This window comes from Cucurbita pepo, chromosome LG02, assembly GCF_002806865.2.
Source record: "Cucurbita pepo subsp. pepo cultivar mu-cu-16 chromosome LG02, ASM280686v2, whole genome shotgun sequence".
Classification (NCBI taxonomy): Eukaryota; Viridiplantae; Streptophyta; class Magnoliopsida; order Cucurbitales; family Cucurbitaceae; genus Cucurbita; species Cucurbita pepo.
The window spans coordinates 8152506-8166963 of record NC_036639.1 but is presented as its reverse complement, the minus strand read 5'-3'; the positions used below and the strand labels follow the sequence as shown (position 1 = coordinate 8166963).

The window sequence follows — 14458 nt, the reverse complement described above, 5'->3', positions numbered from 1 at the left end:
AAAAAAAAAAAAAAAAAAAAAAAAAAAAAAAAAAAAAAAAAAAAAAACATAAATATTCTTCTCTCTCCCCTGTTCCTCCCAAGCCATGGAAGATCCGGAGAAGAAATCTCCATCTCCATCTTCATCTCCGTCTCCATCTCCGTCTCCATCTCAAATCAATTCGCGAAAATCAGAATCGGAATCGGAATCGGAATCGGATTCCGCCGAATTTCGGAGGTTCGAATCGTTTCTGAAATGGATTTGCATAATGGATCACTCAAATCCCTTCACCGCGACGCTGTCCTGCTTCCTGTTCTCCGCCTTCGCGATCGCCGTCCCGATCGCATCGCACTTCGCCCTTTCTTGCTCCGATTGCGACGAAGATCATCGAAGGCCTTTCCATGTGGTCGTTCAGCTCTCTCTCTCCGCCGTTGCGACGCTCTCTTTCGGTTGCCTCTCCGCCTGGCTCCGCCACTTGGGATTGAGCCGATTTCTGTTCCTGGATAAGCTCTGTNTGCCTCTCCGCCTGGCTCCGCCACTTGGGATTGAGCCGATTTCTGTTCCTGGATAAGCTCTGTGAATCCAGCCACAAGGCTCGCGATGAATACTCCAAGCAATTAAAGGTCCGTTTCCTTTCTTTTTTTCCTCACCATTTCCAATTTTCTCTCAACATTTTCTTCATTTTTACTCCTCTTTTTTTATTTATTTATTTATTATTATTTAAACAATTTCTTTTTTATATATATAAAAAAATGTGAACGTTAAAAATACAGTTAGGAATCACGACCCTGCACAATGATATGATAGCCTCGTACCAATGAAGATGTATTCGTACACCATAGAGCCTCAATTAGCTTGTGTAGGACTCTCTCCCAACAATCCTCGAATAACTTTCTCTTAATCGAGGCTCCATGATTCATCACCAGAGATGTCTTAGAACCAATAGTTCATTATCGAATGGGTTTTTCCGTTCTAATACTCCGACGAGAGTTATCAGTATTTATCAAATCTGTACCTATCTAACGAAACGCTATTGGATCAAATGAGAGCTCCGGAACCTATTCAAACAATGAATGAAATCCGGGAGAGTAAACTCCTTATTCATTATTAGAGTGAGCCCTGTTATCTCATTTTGGCCCTGTAGTAGATAAACAAAATACACTTCTCTAGAGCCTTTGAACAAAATGCACCTTTTGTTCGACACATGAGTCATTTTTTACTACACCTCTGAGGCTCACAACTTCTTTATTCGATATTTAAGGATTCTATTGACATACCTAAATTAATGTTAGGAATCACAACCCTACACAATAGTATGATATTGTTCTCTTTGAGTGTAAGCTCTTATGCTTGGTTTGAGATTTTCTAAAAGACTTCATACTAATAGAGATGTATTCCCATAATTCAGGGGTGGATTTCCCTCACAAAAGTTAGAAATATTTTCTAGAGAGAATATTTTGTTATATATATATATATAAATATAAATAAATAAATAAATAAATAAATAAATAAATAAATAAATAAAGTGGTTAATTATTTGGTTTTAAAGTTTTAAAAGGACACTTTTAACTATTGAATTTTAATAAATGATTTTAAATATTTGCATAACTTGTTTGTTAGTTGTCCAATCACTAATATATAATATTAAATTAATATATTTTTCCAATTAATAAAACAAGTCAAAGTGTTTCAAAATAAACCATGAATTTTCTAAACCATATTTTTAAAATTTTAGAAATATCTTTCAATTTTAAATGGTTAAAAAATGTTTTAAAGTATTTTTGAAGTTTTAAAAAAAGAAAAGGTATATATATATATATATATATTTTGAAAGTTTAAAGATATTTTTGAGATTGTTTTGAAAGTTTAAGAATATTATTGAAATTTTTAAAAGTTTAAAGTATTTTTTAGACAAATTATAAAATTAAATGATTTTTTTAAAAAAAAAATTAGTTAGTAACATTAAAAAAAAAGTACATTTAAATTTTAATCAATTTAATACTTTTAAATTTGTAAAAAAAAAAAAAGATAAGCTCTAAATTTTAATATATAATAATTAAGTCTTTATATTCTAGAATAAATTAAATTATTACAAATTTAAAATATAAAAATGTGTTACAAGTTAGTGTTACTTATCAAAACAATTCATAAACCTAGATGCTAAAATAGTTTTTGTTTTGTATATAATAGGTTTATTTAATTTAGATTTCACCTAACATTCGTCCCAATCTAACTACCAATTATCTACCCTCTAGAAATCATTAGTTAAAAAAATAAGCCTAAATTTCTTAAATTATAGAAAGCTGAATATAATTTTACATTTTAAAAACAATAAAAAAAAACACCTTATTGTTAAGTTTTTTTTATGAAAAAAATTCAGACTCACCTAATGCTTTTTATTATTAAAATAACTTTTTTAAAAAATAACCTTAGTGTACAAATCATTTTTAGTGGTATCGTATAGAAATAAATGTAGTTTTTTATTAGATGAGGAGTGAGAGGTGTAAGTTTTCTTCAATATTTTATTATTATTTTTAAATGGTTGTTGAAGGGACGTACATTTCTAAAGATAGAAAAAGTATAATTTGTTTAACAAATTTAGTTACCAGGGGAGGGAGGAGGTGAAACAATTTCATCCATTGAAATCCCAACGAACTTCGGGAAGCAATGAAATCCCGTCCTATAGAATGACTTTCCTTTCCAATCATTCAAATCACTTCTCCTCTCAATTTCACTTCAATTTTTGTTGTCACCAACAACTGGTATCAGAGCGATCTTGCAGCAGCAAGAATGGCAGCAGAAAAACAAGTTGAGAGCTACGTTCAGCCCGCCATCCCGAGGTTCGATGGTCACTATGATCGTTGGGCGATGTTGATGGAAAATTTTCTCAGATCAAAGGAGTTTTTTGATATGGTGGAGACGGGTTATGAAGAGCCAAATGAAGGCGAGGTACTCTCAGCTGGTCAACAGCAACTGTTGGCAGCATCGAAGTTGAAGGACCTGAAGGTCAAGAACTATTTATTTCAGTCTATTGATAGGACTATCTTGGAAACAATGCTTAAGAAGAAGACATCCAAGGGAATTTTTGGGATTCTATGAGGAGGAAGTATCAAGGCTCAATGAGAGTAAAGCGTGCTCAACTTCAAGCAGTTAGAAGAGACTTTGAAATTCTTCAAATGCAAAAGGGAGAAATGGTGAATGATTATATTGGCAAGGTTATGAGTCTTGCAAGTAAAATGAGGATGCATGGTGATTCAATCACGGATGTTGTAGAAAGGATTTTGCGATCACTAACTCCAAAGTTCGATTACATTGTATGTTCTATCGAAGAAGCAAACAATGTCGAAGAGATGCAAATAGATGAACTCCAAAGCTCCATGTTAGTACATGAACAGAGACTCAATCGTACAAGTGCAATAGAGGAGATGACAACCTTAAAGATATCCACACCAGGTGAAACTTCAAGCCCTAGAGGTAGAGGGCAAAGAAGAGGCAGAGGTCGTGGGAAAGGCAGTCGAGAAAGAAGTGGAGATGTTGGCAGGTCAGCAGATCTAGTCAGAAACGATTATGACAACAAAGGTAAGAGACACTTTGACAAGTCTAAGGTGGAATGCTACAAATGTGTTCGCCTTGGACATTACAAAAATGAATGCTATACCAGGCTCCAAAAGGAGAAAAGAGATCAATCCAATTTTGTGGAGAGAAGAGAAGAAGAAACATTGTTAATGTCATTCCATGCTATGAAGGTTGCAGATCAAGGTGTATGGGTCGTAGACTCTGGATGCAGCAACCATATGACAGGTTGTAAGGAATTCTTCTAAACTCTGGATGCTAATTTTCATACTACGGTTTCTCTTGGCAACAATTCAACAACTATCCAAGTGATGGGGAAAGGAACCTATCAAGACTAGAAATGGCTTTGTAGAGTCTATTTCAAATGTATTCTACATTCCTGATCTGAAGGCCAACTTACTTAGTATCGGTCAGTTACAAGAAAAGGGGTATGTGATCACATTCCAAAATGATGAATGTGAGATTTATGACTCCAAAAGAGGATCGATTGCTAAGATGAAGATGACCACCAACCGTCTATATCCGTTGACGTTAAATATCGTTGCCAAAAGTTTGATGGTGAAGAAAGAAGATACCAACTGGCTTTGGCATTTTAGGTATGGTCATCTACACAGAAAAGGATGAAAGACGTTGTCTTCAAAGAAGATGGTAACTGGGTTGCCTGATATTTATTACATTACTCCTCCAACAGAAATTAGCGAGAGCTGTGTAGTAGCAAAGCATGAAAGAAATTCTTTTCCATCCGCCAGAAAGAAGAGAAAAAGCGATTTTGGAGTTGATTCATTCAGACATATGTGGTCCCATCTCTCCAGCATCAAATGGTAACAAGAAATATTTCATGACCCTCATTTAGTCGAAAAACATGGACTGATTTCTTGCACGCCAAATCTGATTTGATTGCTTCAAGAAATTTTGTGCTACTATGAAGACGGAAACTGGAAGAAGAGTCAAGGCTTTAAGAACTGACAGAGGTGGAGAGTTCTGCTAGAACAAGTTTATTCAATTTTGTGAAGAGAAGGGCATAAGGAGGCAGTTAACAACAGCATATACACCACAACAAAATGGTGTGGCTGAAAGGAAAAACAGGACCATTCTCAACATGGTTCGAAGTTGACTAAATAAAGAAAGGAGAAGTCCCGAAGGAATTCTGGCCAGAAGCAGTCGTGTGGTCCGTTCACATTCTCAACCGGAGCCCTACTTTTTCTCTTAGAGATATATATATATGACTCCACAAGAAGCATGGAGCGGAAGGAAACCTGCAGTAGACCACTTTAGAATCTTTGGGTGCATAGCATATGCACACGTTCCTGATGAGAAAAGGAAGAAACTTGAGGACAAGAGTTTGAAGTGTGTGTTCCTTGGAGTAAGCGGGACTTCTAAGGCGTACAAGCTCTATGATCCTTTGACAAAGAAGGTGGTGGTAAGTCGTGATGTAATCTTTGACGAAAATCAGACTTGGTTGGACATGGGAAGAAAAGATCACTGTGAATCAGCGGATTCCTGTAGATCTTGAAGGAGAACAAGCTTCAGCCCCTATTCAGCCTCACTATGAGCATGGAGAGAGAGAGAGAGCTCATCACAAGCTCAACAAGAAGAACCAGTAGAAGAAGATCATGATCATAATCAAAGAAATCCAAGAACAAGAAAGAGACCAAATTGGATTGTTGATTATGAGATGGACTATGAATCAAGTGATAGTACTTATTTTGCATTCTTTATGAGTGATCCAATTGCCTATGAAGAAGCGATAAAGGAGAAGAAATGGAAGGAAGCTATGGACAGTGAAATCAAATCCATAGAGAAGAACAAGACTTGGGAGCTCACCGATCTTCCTAGAGGACAGAAAACAATCGGAGTAAAATGGGTTTTCAAAACCAAGTTAAATGAAAACGGTGAGGTGGATAAGTACAAGGCGTGACTCATTGCAAAAGGATACAAGCAGAAGTATGGAGTTGATTATAAGGAGGTATTTGCACCAGTGGCACGTCAAGATACTATCAGGCTTATAATTTCTATTGCAGCACAAAAATCTTGGTCTATTTATCAACTTGATGTGAAATCGGCCTTCCTACATGGAAAGCTTCAAGAAGAGGTATATGTGGAGCAACCAGAAGGTGTTGTTCAAAAAGGTAAAGAGGAAAAAGTATACAAGTTGAAGAAAGCTTTGTACGGTTTGAAGCAAGCTCCGAGGGCATGGTATAGTCGCATTGATTCTCATTTTGAAAAGATGGGATTCACTAAATGCCCGTATGAACATACGTTATATGTGAAAACTAAAAAGGGAGGTAACATTCTCATTATTTGCTTATATGTCGATGATTTAATATTTACTGGCAATAATGAAGAAATGTTTGAATTTTTTAAGAAGAGCATGATGAAGGAAATTGAAATGACAGATCTTGGTTTGATGAGATATTTTCTTGGAGTAGNTTCAAAGAAGCAACCTATTGTAACACTCTCAACTACAGAAGCAGAATTTGTGGCAGCAGTAGCATGCTCGTGCCAAGCAATTTGGTTAAGAAAAATGCTTGAAATTCTTAATCAGAAGCAACCAGGTACGACGGTTATATATTGTGATAATATGTCAACTATTTAGTTGTCTAAAAATCCTGTGTTGCATGGAAGGAGTAAGCACATCGATGTTCGATTTCATTTCTTACGTGATTTGTGTAAAGAAGGCATTATTGAACTCAACTTTTGCTGAAGTGATGAACAAATCGCAGACCTATTCACAAAACCCTTGAAACAACCATTGTTCGTGAAGCTTAGAAGAAAGATGGGGATGTGCAGAATCCAAGATGTATATCAAGAAGATGAAGTGAAGTCCTAAACTGGTTTCTGCAGAATTCAGTTTAAGGGAGGGTGTTGAAGGGACACTAGTAGATACATTTCTAAAGATAGAAAAAATAGTAATTTGTTTAACAAATTTAGTTACTACAGAGAAGGAGGAGGTGAAAACAATTTCATCCACAGAAATCTCAACCAACTCCGGGAAGCAATGAAATCTCGTTCTATAAAATGACCTCCCTTTCCAATCATTCAAATCACTCCTCTCAATTTCACTTCAATTTTTGTTGTCACCAACAAGGGTTATGGTATAGATTTTAGGTTTTTGGAGCTTATTTGATCAAATTATTGTTACGGAAGTGAGAGTTAATAAGCTTTACTTAGCAAAAAAGAAGTTATTAACTTGAGCAATTTTAGGATAATTGTTAGTAGTTATTAACTTTGAGCAAGTTTAAGAAAATTGTTAGTTTGTTGTTTAGGAGAATTATTAACTGTTGCTAACCTGGAGATAAACCGTGTTCAGAGAAAGAGAATTGAAACGCATAGTGCTTAAGGTTCTTCTGTTCCAAGAAACTCTCATCTCAAGTTGTTCTTTCTACTTTATTTATTTGTTTCAGCATATTTCGATCATGGCTCAAAACCAATATTTGGTATCAGAGCTAGGATGTTGAAACAAATGTTGTCGCCATACAGAGTCACCGGAGGAGATATGATGATGATAAAAATCGTAAAGAAGGGGAGTGTAATGCTCCAATATCCATTACTCAATAAAAGTAACTACGCAGCATGATTGATAAAGATGCGTGTTAACTTACGGTAAAAGGCGTGTGGGACACCATCTAGCATGGTGACGACATTTTGGAGCGTAAGGATAGGATGGCTCTTACCGTCCAGTTTCAGAGGACGTCCTTCTCATGTTGGCAAAGAAGGACTCGACAAAGGCAATGTGGGAGTCGCTACAAACAATGCATGTGGGTGTGAAACGTGTCAAGGAAGCAAAGGTGCCGACCTTGAAGAGTGAGTTCAAGACTATTCACATGAAGGATGGTGAGTCAATAGATGACATTGCCATGAAGTTGATGACCATCGCCAAAGACATCCATTTGCTAGGTGACAAGGTGAAGGAGATCTTCCTCGTTAAGAAGTTCCTTCGAGATGTCCCTTTGAGATTCATGCAGATTGTTACCTCTATTGAGCAGTTTGGCGACCTTAAGAACATGTTGGTTGAGGAGGTCGATAGTCGTCTTAAGGTCCATGAGAAGAGACTTCGTGGCTACGATGACAAAGAGGAGAAGAAGCATCTGTTTCTGACACATGAGGAGTGGTTTCATGGATGAAAAGGAAATATGCGGTTGATTCTTCCTTTTCAGGTACAAAAGAACATAGTGACCACAACAAGGAAAGTAGACGTCGTGGGTATGGTCGTAGACGTGGTGGTAGAGGGGGTCGTGACAATATCTCACAAACCCATGAAAATGCCAACCCCTGAAAGAACAAGAGTATGGTTAAGTTTATGCTTGTAGAAAATACGGGCATTATGCGATAGAGTGCTACAACAAGTTGCATAATGAGGAGACAAACCTCACATTCATGGATAATGAAGAGCCCGCATTGATGTTGGCCGCGAAAATACCCAACCTGTGGTGCTCAATGAAGAGAAGGTTATGGCGAAACTCCTCGTAGATGGAGAAGACCAAGTGGTGACAAAGATGTGGTACCTAGACAATGGAGCGAACAACCACATGATGAAAGCTTGAACAAAGTTCAAGGAACATGACGAGAAGTTCATTGGAAACGTGAAGTTTTGCGACAGATCCATTGTATCAATCTAAGACAAAGAATCCATCTTGTTCTAGTGTAAGAATAGCAATCAATGTCTATTGACCAAGATATATTACATCTCGAGTTTGAAGAGCAATATTATTAGCCTTGGTCAAATGATAGAAGAAGGTAGTAAAATGGAGTTAGTCGACTTGTTCCTTAAGATATTTGACAGAAACGGACCTTGTTGATGAAGGTAAATGGTCGCGAAACAACATAATACTAATGAAAGACCACAAAATCTTCGGTATCCATTGGTGTTAGTGGTCAAAAAAAGAAGTATGATTTAATAAGCTTGACTTATCAAAAGAAGTTATTAACCTAGAGCAATTTGAGGATAATTGTTTAGGAGTTAGCTTGAATAGGTTTAGAGAAATTGTTAGTATTTAACAACGAATATTTGTTACTAGTGGCTTAAATTGAGGAGAAAGTTTAGGAGATCCGTTGTGGTTTCTCCACTATAAATACTGATGAGATGTATGCTATTTTCACAAAGAGAATTGAAAAGCATAAGTGCTTAAGGTTTCTTTGTTCCAAAAGCTCTCTCCCCTTGAGTTGATCTTCTACTTTAGTTATTTGTTTCGACATATTTCGATCGTGAGCCATTTCTAACATTTGGTATTAGAGCTCATAGGATACCGAAACAAATATCGTCACCATACAAAGTCACCGAAGGAGAAGTAACAACGATAAAGAGCGAAAAGGAGTGGAGTGTAACACTCCAGTACCTGTTACCCACAAAGGATAACTACGCAGCATGGTCGATAACGATGAGTGTCAACTTACAGGCACAAGGCGTGTGGGACGTCGTTTAGCATGGTGACATTGAGGAGCGTAAAGATAGGATGGCTCTTGCTGCCATCTATCAAGCAGTCTCGGAGGACGTTCTTCTCATGTTGGCAAAGAAGGGCTTGGCAAAGGCAGCGTGGGAGACGCTGCAAACAATGCATGTGGGTGTGGAATGTGTCAAGGAAGCAAAAGTGCAGACCTTGAGGAGTGAATTTGAGGCTATCCCCATGAAGGACGGTGAGTCAATAGAAGACTTTGCCATGAAGTTGACGACGATTGTTAGCGTCATCCATTCATTAGGCGATGTGATGGAGGAGATCTCTATCGTCAAGAAGTTCCTTCGAGCTGCCCCCCCAAGATTCATGCAAATCATTACCTCCATCGAGCAGTTCGACGACCTCAAGAACATGCCGGTTGAGGAGGTCGTTGGTCATCTTAAGGTCCATGTGGAGAGAGTGGCTACGAAGATAAAGAGGAGGAGAAATACCTTTTACTTGCACATGAGGAGTGGCTCGCACGGACGAAAAAGAAAGATGCAGATGACTCTTATTTTTTAGGTACAAGCGAACGTGACAACCATAACAAAGAAAAAGGAGGTTGTGGATGTGGCCGCGGACGTGGTGGCAGAGGAGGTCGTGACAATACCTCACAAACCCATGAAAATGCCGACCCTCGAAAGGACAAGAGTATGATCAAGTGTTACTCTTGTGGAACATATGGGCATTATGCGGCAGAGGTTGCAATAAGGAGTGCAATGAGGAGGCAAACCTCATGTTCTCGGATTATGAAGAGCCCACACAAATGTTGGCCGAGAAAATGCCCAACTTGTTGATGCTCAATAAAGAGAAGGTTATGGCCAACCCCTTCATAGATTGAGAAGACCAAGTGGAGACCAACATGTGGCACTTAGACAACGAAGTGAGCAACCACATGACTGGAAATCCAGCAAAGTTCAAAGAACTTGATGAGAAGTTTATTGGAAACATGAAGCTTTGCAACGGATCAATTGTACCAGTCCAAGAAAAATGATCTATCTTATTTCAGTGTAAGAATGACGATCAACATCTATTGGCCAAGGTATATTACATCCTAAGTTTGAAGAGCAATATTATTAGGCTTGGTCAAATGACAGAAGAAGGTAGCAGAGTGGGGATAGTCGACCCGTTCCTCAAGATATATGACCGAAACGGAGCGCTGTTGATGAAGGTAAAACAACCGCGAAACCGCCTATATAAAATACTATTGAAAAACTATCAACATCTTCTAAAAGTATCTATTGACGTTGGTAGCAAGAAGGTGAAGAAGAAACCAATGAGTCAGGAGAAATAAGAACTGAAAAATAAATCAAGAAGCAACCAGAGGCTGCTTCAATCAGCGAAGTGCAACCTACAAGTCGATGTGTTTCATCAAACTTATCATCTCAACCAAAGAAGCCTAGAGGAAGACCACCGAGCGTAAGAGAAATGAGACTTCAAACTTGTCATCTCAACCAAAGAAACCTAGAGACATGCCTAAAAAGAAGGTTGAAACAGAGGTGTACGTTACAAGATTTTTCTACATGTAAGCTTGGTGATAAATTCTTTGCACATAAGAGAGAAGAGGAAGAAATTGTATGTTGCAAAATTAAAATTTCTTTTGAAGAAAATAGAGTTTACTAGGGACCAAGTACAATTGAAACTAGACAGAGACGTGTAGACATTCTCACCAAGAGCCTAGCAAGGGTTAAAGTTGCAAACATGCGGGAATTGTTAGGAGTGAAAAGTCTCGATCAAAGTCAAGCTTATGGAGGAGAACGTGAGTTAGTAAGCTTGACTTAGCAAAAGAAGTTATTAACTTAGAGCAATTTTAGGATAATTGTTTAGAAATTATTGACTTTAATATGTTTTGGGAAATTGTTAGTCTTTAATTAGGTAGATTTGTTAGTATTGCTTGATGTATGTTATTTTCACAACAACAAAGAAAATTGAAAAGCATAAGAGCTTTAGGTTTCTTTGCTCAAGTTGTTCTTTTGCTTCAATTTTTGTTTTGACATATTTCGATCGTGGGCCGTTTCCAACTAAAAGAAACTAATTGATTGGGAGAAATGGGAACCCAAGAGTAGGTCAAGAAGAAACCAGAGGCTACTTCAATTAGCGGAAAACAACCTACAAGTTGGTGTATTTCGTCATACTTATCATCTCAACCAAGGAGGTCTAGAGGAAGGAGGCCACCATAGCGTAATAAAAATAGAACATCGAACTTGTCATCTCAACCAAAGAAGCTTAGAGGCATGCCTAAAAAGAAGGTTGAAAAAACAGAGGAGTATGTTACAAAAAGTTTTTACATGTAAGCTTGATGAAGAGTGGAAGAAATTACAGTAGAATTAAAATTTCATCGGAAGAAGACATATTTGACCAGAGAACTAGTAAAGTTGACACTAGAGAGCAACGTGTAGACATTCTTACTAAGACCTTAAAAATTTGCAAACATGCGAGAGTTTCCCGAAGCGAAGAATCTCGAAAAAAGTAAAGCTTACGAACAAAATATAAGTCAATAAGCATGACTTAGCAAAATAAGTTAATGTGGAGTAATTTTAGGATAATTATTAGTAGCCAGAGAAAATTTAGGAAAATTGTTAGTATTTTGTTTAGGAGAATTTTTAATAGTTGCTAACGGGGGAGAAAGTTAAATCTATTAGTGTTTTCTACCTATAAATAGTGATGTATGCTTTATTCACACCAACATAAAGAATTGAAGAACATATTATTGTGGAAGATATTTAGTACTAAATTATAATTTACCATATATATCATATTGAGTTTTATTATGAGACAAATACTTAGATTCTTTTTTACCACAGTATCTTTCCATTTATTCTATGTATTACCCCCATATCCTCCTTATCATTTGTTTGATTATAAATAGATAACTTTCATCTTCTCCACCACCCCTGTTGGCTTTGACGCCGCAGGGGCAGTCTCCATGGCTGCCACAAGCGGAGCCGATTGATTACTCTTCGGCTCCACCCTTTTGACCTCCAAATCACCCTTCGCCATACTCTGTACATACAACCTCATCTTCTCCAACACAATCGGTTTCCCCTTAGCCAACATAGCCTCTCTCATTTTCTTCCCAATCAACCCTTCATCCTTCACATAAACCCTAATCTCAGGATCCTCATCAGCGTTCTATTCGGAAATACACAAAATCTCTATAAGCCCATCGACCTTCTACAGAGATTTACCTTCGAAATCTAGGTGCCGTACTGGCCTCTTCGCCAGCCAAGTCGCCTTTGTCCTTCTCGCCAAAATTGGCTCCTTCGCCCACTGTGGCGACTCTTCCGGCTTCAACATTGTCTTTGTCCCTTGCTCTAGGTTTCCCATTCTACTTCTTGGGTTAGACATATTCTCACGAGAGCTAAGGCAGCATTGTTGCTGAGCGACGATCCCTCTTCATGAGTTAGACATATTCTTTTAATATTTTTTATTATAAATAGATAACTTTGACACACCATTTAAGTGTGGTGGATTAAACAAACATTCTCAATTCTTCTTACTCAAGTTGTTCTTTTTGCTTCATTTATTTGTTCACCATATTTCGATTTAGATACACGTGGATTATATTTGTGTTTGGCATTTATAAATTGTTTTATGAATGTAATTGCAGAGATCAATGGAGCTGATCTCCTTCTTCTTGCTGCCATGTTTCATGGCCGAAGCAGCCTACAAAATCTGGTGGTACGTCTCAGCAGCCAACGAAATACCATACTACGGCAACATGTACCTTAGTTACATCACCTCCTGCACCTTAGAGCTCTTCTCATGGCTTTACAGAACTTCCATCTTCTTCTTCGTCTGTATTCTCTTCCGCCTCGTCTGCCGCCTCCAAATGATCCGACTCGAAGACTTCGTTTCTGTCTTCCATCGCGAAAGCGACGTGGGCACCATCTTGATGCAGCATTTGGGCCTCAGAAGAACCTTGACCATCATCAGCCATCGCTTCAGAGTGTTCATGTTCTTGTCTTTGATTTTGGTCACTGCCAGTCAGTTCATCTCTCTTTTGATGACTACTAGATCACATGCTCTTGCTAATCTCTCAAAAACTGGACAACTTGCGGTAATCAAATTCCTTAACTCATCTCTTTCTCTTCTATGTTGGTTAAAAAGCTATGAGTTTTGAGTATGCAGCTATGTTCCATAAGCCTAGTGACAGGCTTGTTCATATGCCTCCGTAGTGCTGCAAAGATCACTCACAAAGCACAGTCTATCACTTGCCTTGCTGCCAAGTGGCACGTATCGGCTGCTATAAACACGTTCGATGACCTCGACAATGAGACGCCGACAGCATCTGTGATTGCGGCGTTTGAATTCAACTCCGATGATGATGAAGAAGACGACGAGGACGACGAGGATGATATGAAACTGATGCCGGTTTTTGCTCATACAATCTCATTCCAAAAGAGGCAGGCATTAGGTACGTAAAAACATGCATGAACTTAAATGTTATGAATGGAGAGTAACTTTCCGATTTGGACCCGGATAACTATTTATAGTAACAGATTTGGTAGGGATATATATAGTAGATATTCTATAAAGATTTGGTACATTAATTTAACAGGGATTAAATATGCTAAACTTATATTTAGTAAATTAAAACTATATATATATATATATATGGGATTAGACATGGCTCTCAAAATATACTTTCTTCATCCACTGTATTCTCTCAGTGTATATATTTGAAGTCATCAATAAAACTTTTAGCCAATATTCTTCTGTGCGTTGTTGTGCGATCCTAACATGTATTTGTTTCTGTGTTGTAGTGACATATTTGAGGAATAACAAAGGAGGAATTACAGTGTATGGATTCGTGGTGGATCGAACATGGCTGAAATCCGTTTTCGCTATTGAACTTGCACTTATGCTGTGGCTACTCAATAAGACTGTTGGTATTTCTTGAAGGTTTTGCTCTTATACAATCTAACGAACCAATGAATTTCATCAGACCAAAAGTTCATCTCTTGTAAGTGAACAAGTCTATTATAAAAAAGTTTATTCATGAGATGGTTTGTTGGGTTCTTAATTTAGTTTATGTTTCAATATCCATACACAAAATCGTGTTTTTAATGATGACGATACGATAAAATGACACATACAGATAACTAAGTAGATGAACACATAAAGTCATAAAAAATACGATCTAGACTTCGTCTGAAAAGGTTAAAGTAGTATGGATGAGTATAAAAATATTAAATAACTTGCTTGTAGTTCTTAGTTCATTCTTAAGTCTTATGTTGTTGTTTGGTTGATTCGTCCATATGGTGTTTTTGTTGATTCGTCCATATGGTGTTTTATTCATAGTTGAGAGTTTGTTTCTAAATTACAGACTCTTCTTAGGTTATACCCTAAGTATACACCGTTCATGTAAGCTCAACTTAGAGTTAGGGGTAGAGGTCATAAGTTCTCTTTTCCTACCTTTGTATGGCTATCAATTCTCATGGTTTGTTTTTGGGGTTCTAAGTTCTAAGGTA

At 37.5% G+C, this 14458-nt stretch overlaps 1 protein-coding gene across 1 annotated transcript; it reads left to right on the top strand.

Moving 5' to 3' along the window:
• Positions 1–85: 85 nt before the first annotated feature.
• On the top strand, positions 86–13989 carry LOC111788411. Its single transcript, XM_023668751.1, has 5 exons — positions 86–372; positions 488–602; positions 12595–13044; positions 13116–13401; positions 13751–13989. The coding sequence occupies exons 1-5, from the start codon at positions 86–88 to the stop codon at positions 13885–13887; spliced, it is 1275 nt and encodes a 424-aa protein (XP_023524519.1). The 3' UTR covers positions 13888–13989.
• Positions 13990–14458: the final 469 nt, after the last annotated feature.